A 20,888-nucleotide genomic window follows, 5' to 3' on the forward strand; every position below is an offset into this window, starting at 1 on the left:
TATTGTTCTCATGAAATTTATGTAAATCCAGTTCAATGTAAAATTAAGTTGAACCAATCAAGAAATTCGTGCGAATGCCCAATTTACAAATATTTTATTTTATAATTCTATGTCAAATTTATGTGAAAATATTTTACTTATTCTCGTCTAATGTGCATGACATTCAGTTGATTTTTTACAGCGATAACATCAAGTACTTAGAAAAAACACTTAAGTAGATAGGTGATGTTCTTAGTGAATCGACTAAGCTTTCATAATTGTTCATGCATTTGTTGCTAAATTCTTATGCTTTTATAGTGTACCTAGTGTCGATTTTGTAATTGAAACTTTATTCCTTAAGATTGTAAGATTGTGAACAGTAGCTGCTATAATTCTTCATGTTCATTTTCACGACATTAAAATTACCATTCCATACAAAATTCAGACATTGTCACTTCAGTAGAGGTGATTAGCCCACCAAAGAAACCATGCTTCTCGATATTCACACCATTATTTTAGTCATCTGTATGTAGAGAAAACCATACATAATCAACCAATCGAGAACTCTAACTCGATCGTTAGTGCCAATTTCATAATTGCAACCACTAAATGACAAACTTAAACCTATGTGCATGGTCTGTGATTGTTTTTTTGTTATAAATAACAATGAATCGGTGTATTTTTACATGAAAGAATCAACTCCTGTCCGATTTTCAAGAAGAGTGCTACTTGAACAATTTTTTTCTTCTGAATTCCATTTTACTTTTTCATTATGGTATAACCACAAGGAGATCTACCATATTTTTCAAAATTTGTGCATTTCAACTACTAGACCCAATAAATATAGAAATGTACGTTTACAGTAGTGTGTTTGTATTACATGGTGGTTTTCTTCAGTATCAGTATTTTCTTTACAAAATGTTTTATAGGTGGGAGCCTGCGAAGTTTAATCGGTTGTTGTATATAGAATAAGTTTTGTGCTGCATAGTGAGAGTCCGTACCAACAGCATGACTACACGTGCCTCTCTTGTTGGTATTTACTACCGAGGTCTTTGAGCATTAACCATATACAGTCACGTTGACCGAGTACTCTCTTTTTTATACGACCGCAAAAAAAAATGACATACCACCAAAGAAAGGCTAGAATTTATATATATATATTAAATTTATTTAGCTGATTCAGTTAGGAATTAAAGGCAAAAAAGAGACCAGAAACAAGCATTTTCCTGATGTCTATATATGATAACTTGGGTAATAGGAAATCACAAAGTGTCATTAAACCAAAGCAAGTTTGATGTTGATTTAAGGATGTTGTTAATGGAACCCCGGGGTGTTACTCCTTTATTATGTGACGGGGTGTATTTTTCAAAATGAAATCCATACCCATATTTATATGTTAGCTCAAGTCAATTCTTCTGGGTAGAATGAAGGAAAACGATGTTTATTGGGATTAAATCTATGATATAATGTGAGAAAAAGACGCCTTAACATGTGTCACACATCATTAGATAACTTGTACAAAATATATGTCTACCAAGAAAAAAAAACGTACCCGAATCTATGCAAATAATTTTGAAAAAAAATGACCCATAAAAATACACGTCCCTGTATCAGGGGGAATTAAGGACCGAAGTGTGACAACTGCGATTATGGTCACATTCTTACATTCTAATGTTTAATCACAATCGAAATTCAAAGCTGTATCAAGCTTGAATGGTGCATTCATAATTACTACCCAAACTTGTCAAGGTTCGACCTCTGTGGTAGTATCAAGCTGTGTCTTGTGAAGCATTTTATTTTGTTGTTAAAAGTGTATAATACTTCCTAGTTCTTTTTGTACAATTTCTTTACATTTTACAATAATTGAAGAGAAACATGATGTTGAATAAATAAAACTTTACTATCAATTTTCTTACAAATAACTTAACAAAACTAAACGTGTATAAAACAATAGCGTGAGATGGAGGAATGCACTATGTATAATGACATGAAAATTAAACATAAACATGTATAAATATGACAATTTCTAAAGCGTTTAAAATCTATAAACACCCGTGTCTATGCTGAGTTACTGTAAAAAAATGTATTTGATGAAAATTGCTATTTCAAACAGGTACATGTATGACAGTTTTGCATACAATTCGGATTTCTTGAGAGTAAAAACAAAAAAAAAATAAACAACTACGAAAACGAGCAAAAATGGCTTCTTTCTCTCTAAAATCTCTGGAAATAAAAGATGAGAAGAATTGTAAATTTATGATGTGTTTAAATTCTAAACAATATTTTGTTTACATTCGTTTACCGTAACACAACTACAGATAGGAACGTGTTTATTTCTCCGAAGCAATAAAAAAGAAATTGGACTTGATTTATCCGTCTTCTACAATCAAGCGTCAATTTACACGCACGTGGGACCATATAAATAATGGCTACATGGTTCCTCTCGAGACTTTAAGCTTTGCCAAAACCCAAGTTGTATCTACCTCAGACAAGCAGTAACGACCAGAAATAACAGTTGTTCTGATGTGTTGTTATTGTTTTCAGTCGTGCCATCACTAACCATGAAATCGAGAGTTTCATTAATTAAGATGTTGCAGATATTCATAAGATTTTTTGTGTTCTAGAATTTGAATTGCATTGCATCTTAATTGAATTGTTGCTTATGGAGTCCTGTTTCTCCTATCAAATGAGGTATCAGTGTACACAACCGACAACAAAACCCTCTCTTTGTCTTAGTTGAAACTATAGCACAATAGAGAAATGGTCTATATACCGGATGGCTTCATTCCAATATTGTAAACTAGTTACAGTATACGGACTAACCTATCCAAGTGGTTGTACAGTTATCACATTCCCATATGCAACGAACGTATACTCGGGATTCGTACGAACCGAAACTAGTACCTTAAGTTACACGAATATTGAATTATTTACATGTATGTCTATCATATGATGTTTGACATGTTTTACAGTTGACATAGCAACACCAAACGAATCGACAATGGCATCGCTCAGTCAAAGTCACAACCTGAGTATTATATCCTCTCCCACAGCACAACAAATTACAACTTTCTGGTCCGTCGCCTGTTCTATTACACAATCTACCCTCCGTTCCTAAAATTCCTTTCTTAGCATTTGGAGTACAGAAATTGGGAGATTTATGTACGAATACCATATCATCCTTTGTAAGTCTTTTCCGGCTTCTCCCATTTCTGGCCTGTCTGTAACGCTTTGGTGTCTTTGGTCGAAGTTTTTTTTTTGATCTACCGGCTATTCGAACTGATTTTTCATACTTTTCTTTCAGTTTTTGTCCAACGTGGGAAAATTTCGGAAGACTTTTCCAACAAGTTTGAATTTCACATGATCCAGATATTCCATGACATCGACATCGCAGTCGCATCATATTCTTTAATGTCTGGAAAAGAAGATGATAGATTTTTATTACACTTTGCCCGGTGTAAGATAAAACTATTTTAATAATTGTCCGTTTTATCTTATCATTAACCAGTTATCTTAAAGGACCCAGCATTCATTTTATATTCAGTTCACAGCATATAACTGCACCGTCGCCAAAATTGAACGCCCAACATCACGCGTAAGTTCTCTATACTAATAATAAGTCTTGGGTTAAGTAAGCTACGTGACAATCGCTGCATCCAAAAACGATAGGTAGCCTCGTTTTATGAAGACAATATTGCGCAAAAATATTAACAACCTACAAAGCGCAAAAAAACTTAAAAGTGCACGTGTCGACTGACTGACGGGGATGGACAGGCAAATGGACGGACGGACACAGACAAAAGGACAGTGTTATACTTTAAAACCTTTGTTAAAATAATAAAATAATACAACTCAAAAGCAGTAAATATGCTGTCTTAGTAACGTCTTTCTTTTATCGAAAATGTTTGTAAAAAGAAAATTAATTTAAAGGAAATTATCCTCGGATTTGTATATCTACATGCGATATATATATTTTAAGTGGTCCTTTAACCGACTTTCAGAGGGAGATTGCTATTCCAAACTTGTACGTACTGTCAACCTTAATTGAATTCAATTTTAATGTCTAAATACATTCCTGCTTCCAAATATCTTTTAAACTAATCTCCATCGGTGAATTAATGTAAAAGAAGCGGTTATTGACGCGGGTGAATCCCAAAAGACCCATTTAGCCCTCCTAGTGATTAAAAAGACGATCCTTTGCTTCATATGTTTATTTTACACATCATAATATTATACTTAGTCTGAAATATGAAATGAAATTTACCCTATAAAATCTGCTACCCACAGAGAACACATAAAACAATTTTTAAGTCTCTATTCACATCAATGATCTTTGTATGTGATATTTATGTAGAAATTCAAATAAATATGAAAAATGAGAATTTTTAACATTAAACTGAAATGGGGAAAAGAGCGCTGCGAAGGTTTTATTTTCACATATAAAATTATAAGATGTTGAATATTGAAAACACTACAGAACATGTAAATAAAAGAACACAAAATGGTCGAATTAATTACAATTTACAGATGCACATTCTGCCTTTGTCTAAAATAAAATTAATACTATACACACCAGTATACAGTCTGGCTGTGTCTCAAATAAAGTTTTCATACATTTGAATTCTCTAATTATTCGTTATTAATTTGATCACATAGTATAGGTGAAATATAGACAATTTACAGATTTAAAGATTGATTGGCTATTTCCATGGTCTAAGAATGCATGCCTAGACGACTGTGTTCTTCAGTGCTGAATATGCTTTAGAATTAATTTTATGAAGCATGTTTTAGAGGAAAATAATTTCCACAAATTTAAGTCTGTATTATCAATCAACGAACTGAACCTAAAATACAGCAATAAACCACCAAAGCCCTTAAATTTTCCATATTTAATTAAATTATCACTCTTTATAAACACTATAATAAAATTTGGAAATTATTCATAAAGAAAAATGCCAGACAATTTTGTGTCGATAGACTTGAAAGCAAGCTAAGCAATACATCGACGCTCCATATAATTATCCAAACTTCAGTTGTTACTAATGCGTCCCATCTAAAACGCCTTTCTTCCATTAAAAGCTAAATAATGTTAGAATATCAAAAAAATGAATAATTTCAACCAAACATAAAAGTTGGAGATTAGAAAAGTCTAAAGAACTACCGACCCAAGAAAAATCTGAATATTACACGAAATAGGTTCAAACTTCATTTAATATAGTCACTTTTCTCCATTTTTCTTTTATATGTAATGGGTTGGATTCAAAATGCAGGAATGAAGAAAATTTACATGGTATTTTGTAAAGAAAACATTATGTTGTGTTCCGTACATCAATAACTGTCAAGAAATTTGTAAAGAAATCATAAATTGGGAAAATTTTTTACGTCTGAAGTCATGTTTTATAATTCAGTATCGTTCTAAAGGTTGGCGATATCATTTTACATGTACAAATTTACACCTAATACACATAAAACTTAGCCCGATTCAAGCTTGACAGCAAATATAGGATAACAAAACAGCTTATAAATCCGTTCGTTATACGGTGCTCTTGAAATTGCAAGAAATATCAAATTATAGGTAAAAAATTTGAAATGGTAATATTCAGTGTTCTTTTTTTTACACATTAATGCGATCTATGAGTAATGAGTCCAGGAACACTACCGCATTTGTTAAAAAAATAATGAAGAATTTTGGTTCATTCATAAGTTACACTTGAAATTTCTTGAGCATTCACAGGGATAGAAACATTTATTCAAATGGAGCCATATCTTACGCTATAATACTTAAAAATTTGAGAAGTAAGAGAAGCAGAGGACTTCAACAATTGCTTAAAATTCCTTCTTTGTTAATTTTGTACTTTGATCACCGTAGCAGAGTTCTAATGGGCGGTAAAGGGGGGTTATTTAGACCTAATTACCACGATAAAGCGATACCCGTAACACTTAACACCCAGTTTACTGACTATTTATCCCCAAGTCTTTGTTAAATTGAATCAAATCGCTTTACCTGTAAACAATTAAGATATAGATCTACAAATTAATTGTTAAATGTTGGTGGTATAGATCTGTCTTGCTTGCACACGTTGTTGTCCTTTTGTTTTCTCTAATTTCAATCCAAAAGTTGATCTCATAACTAAGAAATGTAAAACTTGGCTATTTTAAATCTGTGTCTCTTACTATTTCTTTCTACTAGTTTTCCGTTTTCCAAACTCTTTCAACATGTATGTCATATTATATATAACTCCCAAAAAACTTTAAAATATCTGATACGTAATGAATATAAAAAAAATATGTTGTGTGTGTGTGGTTTAACAGTTTGTAATCTTCATCAAAACACAGAAACATGAGTTAAATTGAACATACAGCAATAGCACCGAGGCAGTACTTTTATTATTGCGTAAACATTAAATATGACTTCCAACCTGGCTGAGTAATTAGACCAGCGTAAACATTAATTAGAAATATTACCCTTCTTCCAACTTCGTTGTTATGAACATTCATTTTATTTCTAATACTCTGAGAATCCTGATGTTGCAGAACTTCGGGTGCATCAACGAATTTACGACTGAATTTCAGTCCATAGTCTATATTATCACTGCAGCCGCCCCACACCCAGCCTTCCACGGAGTTTTTTCCGTCATTGGTGGGATCACACGTGCAGTCTGTCAGATTTCCCGCGCTACAAGCTCTTGTTACTGAATCAGTAACACCGGCACTCAATATGGAATAAATAAAAGCAGTTTCTCTGGTACCTGAAAATAAAAAGTACAAGTTGAGCATCTAAGAAATGTTAGGGAAAAACGAGGTTTATTTGTAATAACTATCTATAGGTAGATGACTTTCTGTGGTAGACAAAGCACAATCTTTAGAAAAAAACATGTATGTATTTTATTAAGAATTATTACCAATATAAACATAGGAGATTCAAAAAGGAACCTCACTGGAATACCTTAACTGTATATTGGTTCAAAGCCTGTAGAAAGGGATTGTATCCTTGCTATGACATCCCTTAAGAGATTATATGTACAAGTACATTGTCTATATCCTTTTGCACCGAGTCGTCCTTACATCACTGAAGGACATGTAGTTTTATTTTCAAGAAGAATGCACACTTGTACATGCTGTGATGGGTGCATATATCGATTATAATTCATTGATCCCTCAATTTATGCAATATAACAGCAATAATTCACTAATTTATTCACGATAGAATTTTTTCCCAAACATTCTTTGAGTAGGTTCTCCTCATTCACCTTTAGATATTAAATAAGTGACCAGAAGTGTGGTGTCTCTCTCGGTGTAGATTTTCCTCCTCGTCTCATACATTAAATAGAGAACCAAGTGATACAAATATAGACTACTTCTTTTGAATATAACAGGATTAAAAAAGCAATAAAAATCGTATAATCCGGCCCCAACAGCCAAAATGATTGAATCCATCTATCAATTTATCGCCCAGTTCGTCATACAGATTCCCTTTATTCCTTTTTGTCATTTTTATATCCTTTTCTTATTAAGCGTCACAAGGTCGTGTTTCGGGAAATATGGTATTCCGTGCCTACTTCAACCCTTCAATATTGTATTGTTGATCGATGTTTTAGCTTTATAGAGTGCAATCCTAAATATAGAAATAAGGCTTCAACAAAATAAACAAAGACGTTAAAGGACATTATTTAAGTTCAAAACTATCAATTAATTTTTTTTAATTATTTATTATTTATTTATCATTTTATTTTTTGTCAATATTTTTCTTCGCTTTTTGTACAGATATATAGTGTGTATTTTGTTCGCAGTGTATCCATGTTAAATCATTTTGATAAAAGCAGTTATCCATCTTAGAGAAAACAACGCAAAATTAGTGCAATACCTAAAAAGAAAACTAAACATTCAAACTGCCCCATTAAATAATGTTCCACAGGTGAGTAATTGTTAATATATGATGAGGTCTTTAATGTTGGCAAAAACTAGTTCTATTCCTTTTGAAAATCAAATTAAGGAAACACAAAAATAAGGATTTTGAAATACTTGGACTTGAACCATTAAATTAAATCTAATGTTTTGTCTCGTGTCCACGTGAAGTGTTTGAGTTGAACTACGTTGCGAAAATTAACATATTTAGGATAAAAGACCTCGCTTTGTGGCCCTTGTAGACTTAAGCATATTTAAAGAGTAAAAGGTCAACACGGGTAGATACAACAGTGTAAACAGACAAAAGGTGATTCGGAATAAATTAAATACCCGTCACTTTCTTTGATCCTGTTTATCTAAATACAGTTATGTACAAATATAGAAGAAATACTTCAAAAGTTCTAAGTTCCGTTCTCACAGCGATAACGATACATTTTTTACCCACTAACTTTCCCCAGCTTTTATTCTCTTTAACATTCGCTCCGTTGCTGAATATATGATATCCATTCAGATTGTATCAATGGGAAATTTCAATTATTTTTCACCACATAACTGGAATGCACTAATGTAATAATGTACATTTAGAGTTTTTAGATAGGCCAGTAGCAGGCTTAGAGTGGTACAGAGATGAAACAAGCATGACACGCATCAATAAAACAAACCATTTAATGCAGAATTAAGGGTACATTAAATGTACCCGTAACCAAAATCTAAATTTAAATAAATTATTGTCCTATATTTTTACTATCCATACAGTCATTGCATTAAGCCCAGTAAATAATCCACAACAGTTCACATATTCAAGCATATTACTTGAAACACAACTTTCAAAAATGAAAACCGGTATGACTTGAAATGAACAATGAGGACAATATCTACTAGAAAATGTAACTATTATGTATTATTTTGAACGGAATCTAAGCAAATCTTGTTTGACTACATTCCAAATGTACAAGAATACGCGTAAATAAGGGTAACAGCAAAATTACTGAACACTAATCCGATCCATAATCAAGTCAAGTCGACCAAAACAGACAATTGCATGTCCAGTAATATTCGCTGGTTGTATTCCATACTTGTTAACTTATATATATAAAATACCAGTTCCTGCATATATTGTCTAGAAAGAAAACAAATTCTACCGTTTATGGATTGGATATTTACGGGACTTCCAACATCGAAAGATCAAAAGATAGAAGTCAGATAAACCACTCGAAAAAGAAAAATACCAACAGGTGAAGGTCGGGAGGTCCTTTGAACTTCAAGATCAACAAAATACAGATAACTATTAACTCTAGGACAGGGTTCAATAAATTATGCCATCGGAGCAACGATTAAAAGCGATATCACGAACATTGATCAGGAAAGAAATCAGTCCTAAAATTCATCCAAATGAACTTATGCATAAACATGTACGAAAAAAAAAACAACCACTGAGGCAATGCGCTATAGAGAGTTATACACGGAATTAGTTGCACGGCAAACCAGAGGGATATAATGTAAAATAAACAGACCCAAAAACAAAGAAACCGAGAAACACAAATTCAGATACGAAGCCCGAATAAAATTAGCAGACACAAGCAGTTACTATGAACGGCACCAAGATATAGCATACACACGTCAATAAGACAAAGGACAGAATTGGTCACTCGAAAACATAGACAATTGAATCAAACCAGGATAACAGACAAGATCAAAACCAGAACACAATACCAGGAAAAAAATAAGTACATTACAACATTTGTTATTAAAATAATGTGATTTCTACCAAATTATATCATCCAAATAAAGAAGAGGTTAATCTACGGAATACCATTTGAGTCTTGACATGTTGTTTTTGTTTTGTTCGTAAAAAAGTATTAATCTTTCATAGAATTCATATCGAAGTTTTGCGTAAGAATGATGTATTACTTCCATTGAACTAAAGGATGTATTCACCTTAACAGTTAGCTCGGAAGTATTTTTATTTTGAGTTTTGATAGTGAGACCCTGCCTAGTGTTGTGGTCTACCCTATCACTAAGTTCTCACTGTGTGTTATCACAATCGGTCTAGAGTATCTGCAGTGTAAATATTGACTTTTGAGTTGTTCAGGGTACTTCATCCGACCACTTCTAGATAAAGCTCTCAGATCAGTCTGGACTTAACAATACTCAAGTGTAATAGACGATAGAATTACATTGTGTTGATACAGTTTCTTTATCACATACCCGATTAATAAATAAACTTTTATTACCTTAGAATTTTCTTATCTTCAAAAATCAAATTTGTATAAATCAAACTGTAAATCAAATGTTTTCGGTTTCAACAAAAACAAAAAATTGTCGAGATTGATACGAGTTATAGTTTACAACGATTTCGTTGTAGGTTTGTTCCCCCTTATGTGTTTGTTTAATTATTGCAGCATATTTAAAACAAAATTACTAGTCTGTAGAACCTTTTACACTACACATGCATGATTCATATTTCATTCAAAAATCTACTGACACACAGAACAAACATACAACACAGCGGTACAAGTCGCATGTTTGCTGGGTTTTGTCTTTGTCATCATGTTTGCTGGGTTTTGTCTTTGGCGTCGTTTTCTGTCTGTTCTTGTCTGTGTATCTTTTGATACTACATGTATTTAGTTTCGTAAATAAATTCATTCAAAATTTTACAATTTAAATAACGTTATTAAGCATGCAACTTTGTAATATAAAAATGTTCATAGATAATTTTCAGAAGTACTTTAAGAAAATCAAATTTTGAATCAATATGGATGTTTATCATTCAAGAATATTCATTCGACATAACAAGATCTAAAACAAAGATACTATTTTTTTTGTATTTCGGCTCTTAACTATCATGATAATCAATAAACAACAAATTGCTCGTTAAAATTTATAAGACAAGAGTTCGACAAAAGATCAGACACTAGAAACGTCCGCCTGAAGGCAATATTCAATATTGAAGAAAATATATGAAATGTGGTTTTCCGATTTCCTCATAAACCACACAAAATGAACGCACATTATTGAATAACGCGAGCATCAATGTAGTCAAGTATGAGTTAAGGCCTAGAATGATTGGTTATCATAATTTAATCTGCAATTTTATGCCTTCTTTGATCTCTCTTTAGAACTACTTTTCGGTACAAATAGAATTTTGTGCATAATCCTACGAATTTTAATTTGCAGATCATAGTCGACAGCAAAATGGTTCTGATCGCATCGCTGGTTTTAATAGCATGCTTTCATGTTAGGATGAGTTTTCCAGACATTTCAGAAACAAAAAAACGAAAAATAAGTGTTACTTCTAATTACTAGATGATAATTACAATGAGGGTCATAGTTAATTAACCTAGACTCATTACAGTGCAACTTCATAAACAGATATTTCATTAAATTGTTATTGTTATTTTAAAGTTTCTTTGAGATCACTTTAAGTATTTTAAGTATGCATTTTACGAATGATACAGAATCTTGTATATATCAACCAAGAGCATCGTCAGGGTAATCATTGAAAATAATAGTAATAAAAACAGTATTTTTAATTATTTTTGTCTTTAAAAAGAGTGTCTATTCACTACAGATTAAATTTGTATATATATATTTCTTTTAAATGCGAAACTTATGAATAAGAGATGTACTTGTTCGAACAGTTTCTTTTTTGTTTCCAAATATATTGATAATTTTCCACCAGTCTACCACAAGGTTTGTCATATTTAAAGTGGGCTGTAGTTTATAAGGTCGACATGGTTCCATTCCTGTCTGTCTGATAAAGGAACAGGTGTTAAAGTGACGGAATCTTTGTCGTGAGGTGAAGATCAAACTTCATCGGTTGAATAGGACTCAGATATTGGGACCACTTGAATGAGAAGTTGAAAAAAGAAAAACACAAAACAAATGATGAAAAAAATAGCTGAGGCAAAAACACTGCACCACTTTTCAAGAATTGTAAAACCACTTATAAAACTCTTTTTTCTGTTGTTGATGTAATAATTCTATTGATAACCGTACTATTAAGGTTGCATACAAATAGAGCAATGAAGTCGTTAATACATTATGATGAGGTTTTAAAGGTCGAATCTAAATTCTCTGAAATCGATTCTACTAGTCCTGAATGGAGAATTTCTGAAAATTACGCCACAATGAGAAATCATATTGCAATAAAACACCGACGTCCAGGTAAACTGTCATTAACAAGGCAATATGTGCCGTATAAGACATAACCTTTTGCATTGCAATCATTACATGCATGCCCAATCTACATAAAATTACAACAGTACATTGCCAAAATTGGAGTTTTACATGTTGAGAATTCTAATTAATGAATGATAGCTCATGACTAATGTCCCCCGTGAACAGGACAGGTGCTTATAATGTTGATACTTTTATTTTGACATTTAAGGTTGAAAAAGTTCGCATCTTCCATCATTGAGCAGTAAATAAAGATGTACATCTATCATTTGAAGATTTACTACAAATGTTATGGATTTACAATGATCGAAAATGTATATATGAAAGTACATGAAAATTGTAAAAAAAAAACGTTTTATTCATCAGTTATTTTTGTGAACCCAAATAAGGAAACTTTATGTCGCCTTAAATCAGTTTTCATCAGAAAATTCTCCAGTTTTTTTCTGCAATTAAAGAAACTTCACAAAATGAGTTACAGTCTGGTAAGCACGAATTTGGAATTTATTTTAATACACGGATATGGTAATGAGATACGAACCTTAACAGATGCAAATTATCTTGCATAAAATATTCGATAAGCGAAGAATAAAAAAAAAGACCAAAAAGACACTAAAAAGGAGAGCCATTAGTTCCTTATGAGTTAAGGGTACTGACAATACGCACTGGTATTCCAGGGACACCAGGAGTTCAAGTATTCTATGTAGCAAAGATGACTCGATTTGTTTGGGTTTTCTGGCAATTACAGGAATGGTAACTTTCTATGATGAAATATATACTTATACTGGCAAAAACATAAAACTTATCTGATAATCAGTCAGAAACATGACATAGAAATCGGAAAACAGGTATACACAGTCATTACTCGGAAGAAACGCGGGAATAAATGTTAATTTTAGGCTGAGCATAGGAAATGCACATTTAAGCCCATATTGTAGAAACTATGTGTGGTGTCTATGGCCTCAAATGACAACCCGTCTTAAAGTCTCACTGTTTTGAAGTTCCTAATCTATGGAACTAACAATTTGGACTATTTGTTTTTATTTTTGCCTCCCGATAAACAGACAATCTTCAGACATCAAAGGCCTAGATATAGGTATACAAAGTTTCAGGTGAAAAACAGGAGGAAAGATTAAGACATTCTTGGTGGTAAGATTACAGTTTGGTTAGATATAGAAAGGCGAGTGTGTAAAACAAGATATTCCTAAATCTGTCTGTTTGTCAGATGGAGTATAATAAATACATTAGTCGCCATAAGGAAGATTAACATTTCGTGAGTTCATCAACTTGATATAATTGTACTTCACGCCTTTTCCGAGAAAATTCGGAAATAGGTAGATGTTCAAAAAGGAGCTCGATGGTCAACAATTTTCCACGTGGATAAATATAGTTCATTGTGATATTTCAATGCACTTAAGTTCTTAATATTTGGGTAATGTCGGTTGGAAAATACAAAAAAAAAATCCCAGAAATTCACATCAGAGAATCGAAAACACATAAAACTTGCAAATAACACCAAAAAGGTCCTCGGGGGTCAATGTTACGATAGTAACTTACCGTCATCAAAACAAAACTTTTTCAAGTGGCAAAGAGCTGAAACCGGATGATCAAAAAGATGAGCCAAATTCCACTTGAAATGCAACATTTTTGATTATATAAAACATTTTATCAGTCTGCATCTAAATTAGTCTGCATAGCACTAAACATTACAATTTATTGAAAGTTTGAAATGATCTTTGAAATTCGAAATTCCACTCTATTTTGAAAGAATCGTTGCATAAAGTACCCTAAAAGATGAAAGTACTAAATGCTCTAAATACAGCTCAAACGACATTCCTCCCCTTAAAATATTTGATAAAAATATGACATTAATTGATTTACTGGTATTATATAGTATGATAGATGACTGGTATTCTTGACATTTGTTTAACGACTGGGCTTTCTCTGGAAATAAGTACAAATTACATAGAGATTGAATATGAATTTTAATTTTGACAATTTTGAATAGAACCAAAGAAACATGCCTTAGTGCCATCATCAGTTGCCTTTACGCTCCATTTACAGTTTTATTTATTTGCACATCAAAGTTTGTACCTTTCTAGTTAGTCATCGTATACTTTTCTGGTTCCTGTTAACAATTGTGACTTTTTGTTAACTGAAATTAATTCTTCATCAGTCACAGTTAAGTGAAAAATACATTAATTATGTATGAATAGTACAAAATATTTTAATACTATATACTTCCTAAAAATAAAGATCTAATCTCCACTACTAAAGCAAGAGGTCAACTCGAAAATGGGTATTTATTTCAAATAATGTATTTCTTAAAATCAGAATAACATCACTGACGCCAGTATTGTCTTTATTTTGTTACATACCCTTTGTCATTATAGGACCAAAGACACTATAATTCTGACTGGTTGTACAATTCCATCTCTCAAATTCAAACTGAGTTTGGCACTCTAGAATGGCTTGTCTGGCACCTTCACTAACACATAATAACGATTCTGGATTTCTCTTACATAAGTCTAACTGTTCTAAAACAAGTCCAGGAACTGAATTACATTTTTCTGTTTGAGTGTCTATTGATACCGATGACATCCCTAAATACCTGAAAAGAGAACAGAAAAATAGAGAGTCGTTCGTATTGTCATGCTGTGGACACTTCAAATACCTGTAACAGAATATTGCTTGCATTGTGTTGTACACGAAACAGAATAGAAAAAAAGGAGAATCTACTGCTTGGTAATACGGTGGATAACTCAAATACATGTATCCGAAAAAAAGGAAATCTTGAGATGTCTTGGATGGAGGGCACACAATGTACTGAAATTAAATTGATCTGTGTTTACTAGTTATCTTTATCAGCTACTTTTTTTAAGTTTATATCCTTATTTTGAATTTGAAAATTTTGGAAGAATATTTTCTATAGAAAAATACAAGTTACATAACACGAAAGTGTGGCTTCCATGGAATAAACCTCTAAAACAATACAGTAGAAATAAGCATTGAAAAGCACCACAGAGTTGTATCGCATTTTTCTTGTAATCATACTGTCGTTTTCATTTGAGTGTAATTATCATTTAATTGTTTTAAAAATATCTTGTCAAAGTATGTCGATACAAGTACCAGTGCTCCATACAGGACGAGATCCATGTATCTTATAGCAGTAACTGCAGTTGGTTGTAAATTACCAATTAGGTAATGTTTCATTCACATTTCATTTCTCCTTCGTGAAACTATGTTTCAGTACAGACTAATAAATAACTGTTTTATGTGTCGTTTTTACATAACAAACTTAAATTTAATAGCCGTAATCCGTTCGATAGGTGGACATGTAGACATGTGTGAAATCACTACACAATAATTCTTCATATATTTTTGTAAGTTTAATGTATTTGAAGACCACCGCCTGGGTGTCATACAACTTGTCAAGACATCAATCTTGAAATTCAAAAATTCACGAAAATACCATTACAGCCTCGTTAGGGATAGGACAGTTAGAACCCTACTTAGTCATTCCTAGTTGACACCTACTGGAACTAAAATACCATCCCAGTTACGCTAATCATTATCATGACGCATCTGTATATAATAGTTGGGTAACAAGTCGAAACTGCACTCGTACATTCGCCCGTCCGTCTGTAACCAGTTAAATTGTATGTTCGACTGTATTAACATATTAGATGTTAACTTGAGGAACTTTTGTGTCCCAAACATCCTATTAGATGCTTTCCTAAACTGCGTGCATCCAAAATGAAAATACCTTGTTATATCTACGGCTGACCTTCGTGATAGAATAAAGGCAACAAAAAGAGTGCATGGTACCATTTAGTGGTCCACCCTGATTATTTTTTCAAGCCATCTAAGGGCTTATATGCTAAGATCCAAAAAAGGGTCACCTTTTCCCATCGGTTATGTATACAAAATCAAAGAAACCTATAAAATAATACTTCATTTCTCGATAAATGAATAAAATTGGATTGAAGGATGAAGATTTCTGTCATCTGCATAATATTAAGGTATTAAAAATGTTTGAATAAGTAGAATAATTTGAGCGAACTAGAGTAGATAATTTCTATTTGAATTGTACCTGTATTGAAGACATAATAACAGGCTGTCAAAACACAACACTAAATGTATACATCAATGAAATAGACACCAGCAAAAATACGTCACCAGACGGGAAGAATACCTTCTAAATCTGTCAACAAATACCACTAAGTTAATATACGATCTGTAAAAGGTATTGGATAATAAGTTCCTACTGTGTTCAGACTAGCAAAATGTAGTTGGGAAATAATCATCTCCTTTTGACGGTAATTTTCAGCTTGTAGGTATCACATTTCACAGAATGGAATGATGTAGTGTCTTCATACAACATTCAGGGTAAAGGTATTTCGCAACTTTAGAACCTTGAGGATTCCTTTATATTTATATTTATTATGGATAGATTCTATTAATAATGTATATACTGTATGATAACTGTAACCATTATATAGGACATGCAAATATATGCTTATATTAGGTTCAAACATGTATGACATTGTAGTGAGTGTGGTGTCCTATATTTGGACACTAAATAATAGAACTGAGGAGACGACAGTTGCTGTTGAAGGACCACTATCTAAGTTCAATGGGACTATACATAACACCAACAGGGATAAATCTGAAACGTCATAAAACTTGAAATCTAGCGTACGGTATTAGATGGCTGAATTGATTGAAAAAAAAAAACAAAAAAACAAATGAAGGGTATTGAACGATATGGCACCAATACACTTTCGAAAACATCCAGAGCATTTTGATTTTTTTAGTGTAGCATTCAATCAGTTGTGGAGATCACTTGGAAAACTTGAAGTTACAATTGTTAATGGTGTTATATAAATGTGACGACACCTTTCATCTTGAGGAGTTTCGTGTACTATGAAGCATATCTGATTTCTAAAACATATGTTCTAACAGTCTGGTTTCTGTCGTTTAGGAAACTTAAGTATATATCTTATGTAACCGTTACAAAACAGTTTATTTAATAGAAAACATTTAGGAAGCATTTATTGCATCTACTAATTACATTTAATAATGAATTTCTAATTTATATCTAAAGCCTGAGTAGTCACATCATAAACATTTGGCAATTAATAGTCTTTACAAAGTTATTCTATGTCTGTTTTGTTACAACATTTTTCTATCGTTACAATGAGCACTTCAACAATTTACCGCTACACGCACGTGCTTTAAATCATATAGATTTTCAAGATACTTAATTCTTTGTGAAAAAAATGCTGAAATCTTCTACAATCCCTTGACAGTACATTGTAAATTTTGATGGAGGAATGAGAGAATCTGACCTTATGCTTTAGTACGTATATTATCCTTTGGAATATTGATAATGAAAGAATTTCGATACTTTTAAAGTAAATTTGATCTGAATAGTTGGTAATTTATTGTATTAGCAGACTTCTTGTTTTACGCTTTTTCAAAGCTATCAATTGATTAATTACCCAGAGTTCATTTACCAATGCACCCTTCTGATATTCAAAACAATAAATCACTGACACAATTTTATAATAATTCAGTGTGAACATGCTAAAATGAAATCTGCGTTTATAACCTCTACTGTACTGAATTTTCTCAAATTTTATCATGAATAGGGTTTTTACTCATTTACGCTGTGGTATTCTTGAGCATTCAATTGCACCGAAACACACCGAAAAGTCTTTTATTTTTCTCAAAAAGTTTCATTTAAAAAAAAGAAAACTCAAGGTTTTAACCTTCATTTTGTCAGAGTGTAGAGAAAACAGTTGTAAAACAAGTCGTGTACAAATTGCTGAAGGCATCAATATTTCATATCAGATAATAGGATTTCTCTGATTCAATTGTCACCAGTGAAATTAATACAAATTTGTTGCTATTTTATTGATAGATAAAAAAAAACAATATGGAGAACATTAATATCTACATAACAAACAAATTAGCATACTGGTTACACGTTTGATGTTTTATGTGCCCATTAATATTTACAATAGAGCACCTGGAGTGATGAATGGGAAATATTACAGAAAATATTTAGAAATTTGGCGTAAAACTGAAGAATCAATTCGTCACTATTTATCAAAAAAAAATACTAATGTGTCTATGATATAAAGAAAACAAACATATTTTCACACTGAATAATTTTAAGTTCTTAGGGAGAAATAAATAATAAGATAGAATTACGTAGGATTTCGAAGTATTTTCCATCGGTTTTCTTTGATGTAGGACCTGATGATGCAAGCGCAAATTTTGGCACCAATATGTTGACCCAGCTAGTTCTCACTCAATTTCAATCGAATAAAAACAAAAAAAAGTCTTTGATATTTAGCTATAAATTTTCACACAACCGAAAATTAAGAAAGCTTAGATTCCTTAATTGTTTTGTGTCCGTACATATGAACTAAGACACATAGTCGAATTCTTATCAAAACCGGTCACGTTTAGTCAATGATTTAGAACTTGTGTCATAAAACAAAATGTGATAAATAAAAAGGACAAAACATACATAAGTAAATAAACAAATGAAATATGCATATATACATTATCTATAAATAAAGTCACTAGTAAATACGTAAAGGCCTTGGTCCCATCAAACCTGTCGCTGTAATAATTGAATTATTCAAAAGTTTCTTATTATCAACAAAAATATATTGTACAAAAAAGTAAACGTAATGTGCATGTTGACTCGTAAAAGTGCCAAAATCAAAGCATTAAAATCTCGTAAAATTTAAAGCAATATACTTACATCCAGTTACCGTTTGTTAAGGAAAAACTAAAAATCCACCAGAGAAAATATAGTTTAATCCAAATTTGATAACTACACAAAATATTAAAATCCATTTTTAGGTATTAAAAAGTTTTCCGTCGGAGAAATATCCAGGTGTATGAAATTAAAATTCATTTGGATGAAGAACAAGACGACAAGTGATGAACACACAAGATACCGAAGTGTAAAGACTTATTCTATCAATATACTTTTTATCGCTCTATTGACAAGTTCATTGGTTCGCACTTATGACAATTCATTGAATGAAGGGGTCAAATACTCGACTCTCATTGGCTGGATAAACACCCGTGACATCAAAGAGAGCGGTTTTGTGGTTCCAATATAGTTAAAGCAATAAATAAATGAATGAATAATTTACGCTTAAAATTCCCATACTTTATTTTACTTTATTTTCGTTAATATTTATCCAGCGAGTGAACATGATTTATAGAACTCAGTAGGATTTTTTACAAAACGAAAAATGTTAAATAAAACGTACGGATGGGGTAAAATAAATACAAATAAAAGATTTCGCTGTCGATAAAATGATCTCTGACTCAAAATTTAAAATAATGTTGAACTTTTTGACAAAATCATAAATTTGTAAATAGCTAGAAATGACAACAAACAGCAAGTGTCACTTGTCAAATATCACATATCGATGACAGATTTACATAATTTGTAAACAAAACAGGACATATTTATGGCTAAGGCTTTGTTGCCTAGGTTTACATTTTTAATCAGAGAAAACACAGTGGCGTTATCCAGAGGGGTACAGAGGGTCAACACCCCCTTTTTATTTGAAAATTTGTCATTTTCAGGTTTAAAAGGGACAAAACTGGCAAATGAAGTTTTAGCACCTCCTTTTCATGAGAAACCGGGGCTGACACCCCTTTTCAAAGTGTCTAGATCCGGCCTCGAAAACAATAATCAATACAATTTGTTCAGAACTTGAAACATCTGAGTGTATTCTATTAATTGCCACATTTAAGAAGATTTAGATTATATGTTATTTTTTTTCAGAAATGTAATACTTAAAAATTGTGTTACTCATCCTGAGAAGAAATAAACTATCTGGTCAGTATTTATTACTTTTATCCTAATTAGGATAGTTAGTACACAAAACCTGAGATTGTGAACTTGAATTTTATACATGTAATGTAACAAGGTTTTTTTTTAGAGCATCTAATCTAGTGTTCGAAATTTTTAATTTTAGCACTGTCGGGTGGCACAGATTCATAGTAAATGATTTATAATAAAATAAAATAATAATAAAAAAGTAAAAAAATAATTAATGTAACAAAAAAAAACTATAAAAATAAATTAAATAAAAAACGCAACGCAATAGCAAAATTGCCGTGCATTTCTACTGACTATTATAGAAACTGCGAAACAGCAAACTGATATTATCATGTGCTAGAAAGGTAGATATTCCAAAGGCTTCGAACATGCATTAGTGGAAGAAAGGAGCGGAGTCATCATTATGACATAAACGTTCATAATTCCCGACCCTAGGTCTAAGACTACGCTATCGAATTGCAATGTCTGTTTAGCAAATATCTGTGGTAGAGAAACAACACATGGATATAGAGAAAACAACTAATCGCAATCAATGTCATCGCTTTAAGCGTACGATGATTTTGATGCCGAAAAATGACTGAAAGTTTTAATGCAATAAACAGGTGCGCAAAAATACATTTTGTCACCGCCAATTTACAGCGGTTAAAGTCCCATAACTCTGAGAGAAAAACAAAACAAACAATAAACAACAAACAACAATAAAAAAGAACATTCCACAACTTTAAGAATACGAGTTTTTATCAGTCATTTATTGCACATGTATGCATTAAATTATTTATCCCTGAACTCCTGTATAATCAATGATGGGCTATATTATTTTTTTGCATGATCAATGATATAAAATATGCGCCGTCGTTTGCGCTAAGCACGAGGTTGGCATGCTGAATGATTTTGCAAATTAAAACAAGTCTGAAGTTCGTACTTAAAAAAAAAATGAACTAAGGAG

The 20,888-nt window shown here is 32.0% G+C and overlaps 1 protein-coding gene across 1 annotated transcript; it reads right to left on the reverse strand.

The window, feature by feature from the left end:
- Positions 1-1,860: 1,860 nt before the first annotated feature.
- Positions 1,861-19,108, reverse strand: LOC148627137 (protein Wnt-16-like). Its single transcript, XM_088568282.1, has 4 exons — positions 18,842-19,108; positions 14,439-14,671; positions 6,445-6,728; positions 1,861-3,394 (listed from the first exon to the last, which is right to left on the reverse strand). The coding sequence occupies exons 1-4, from the start codon at positions 18,934-18,936 to the stop codon at positions 2,906-2,908; spliced, it is 1,101 nt and encodes a 366-aa protein (XP_088424408.1). The 5' UTR covers positions 18,937-19,108; the 3' UTR covers positions 1,861-2,905.
- Between the last annotated feature and the right edge of the window lie 1,780 nt (positions 19,109-20,888).

The sequence above is a fragment of the Perna viridis genome, chromosome 1, assembly GCF_037379345.1.
Source record: "Perna viridis isolate PV_CMFRI_1.1 ecotype Kerala chromosome 1, ASM3737934v1, whole genome shotgun sequence".
Classification (NCBI taxonomy): Eukaryota; Metazoa; Mollusca; class Bivalvia; order Mytilida; family Mytilidae; genus Perna; species Perna viridis.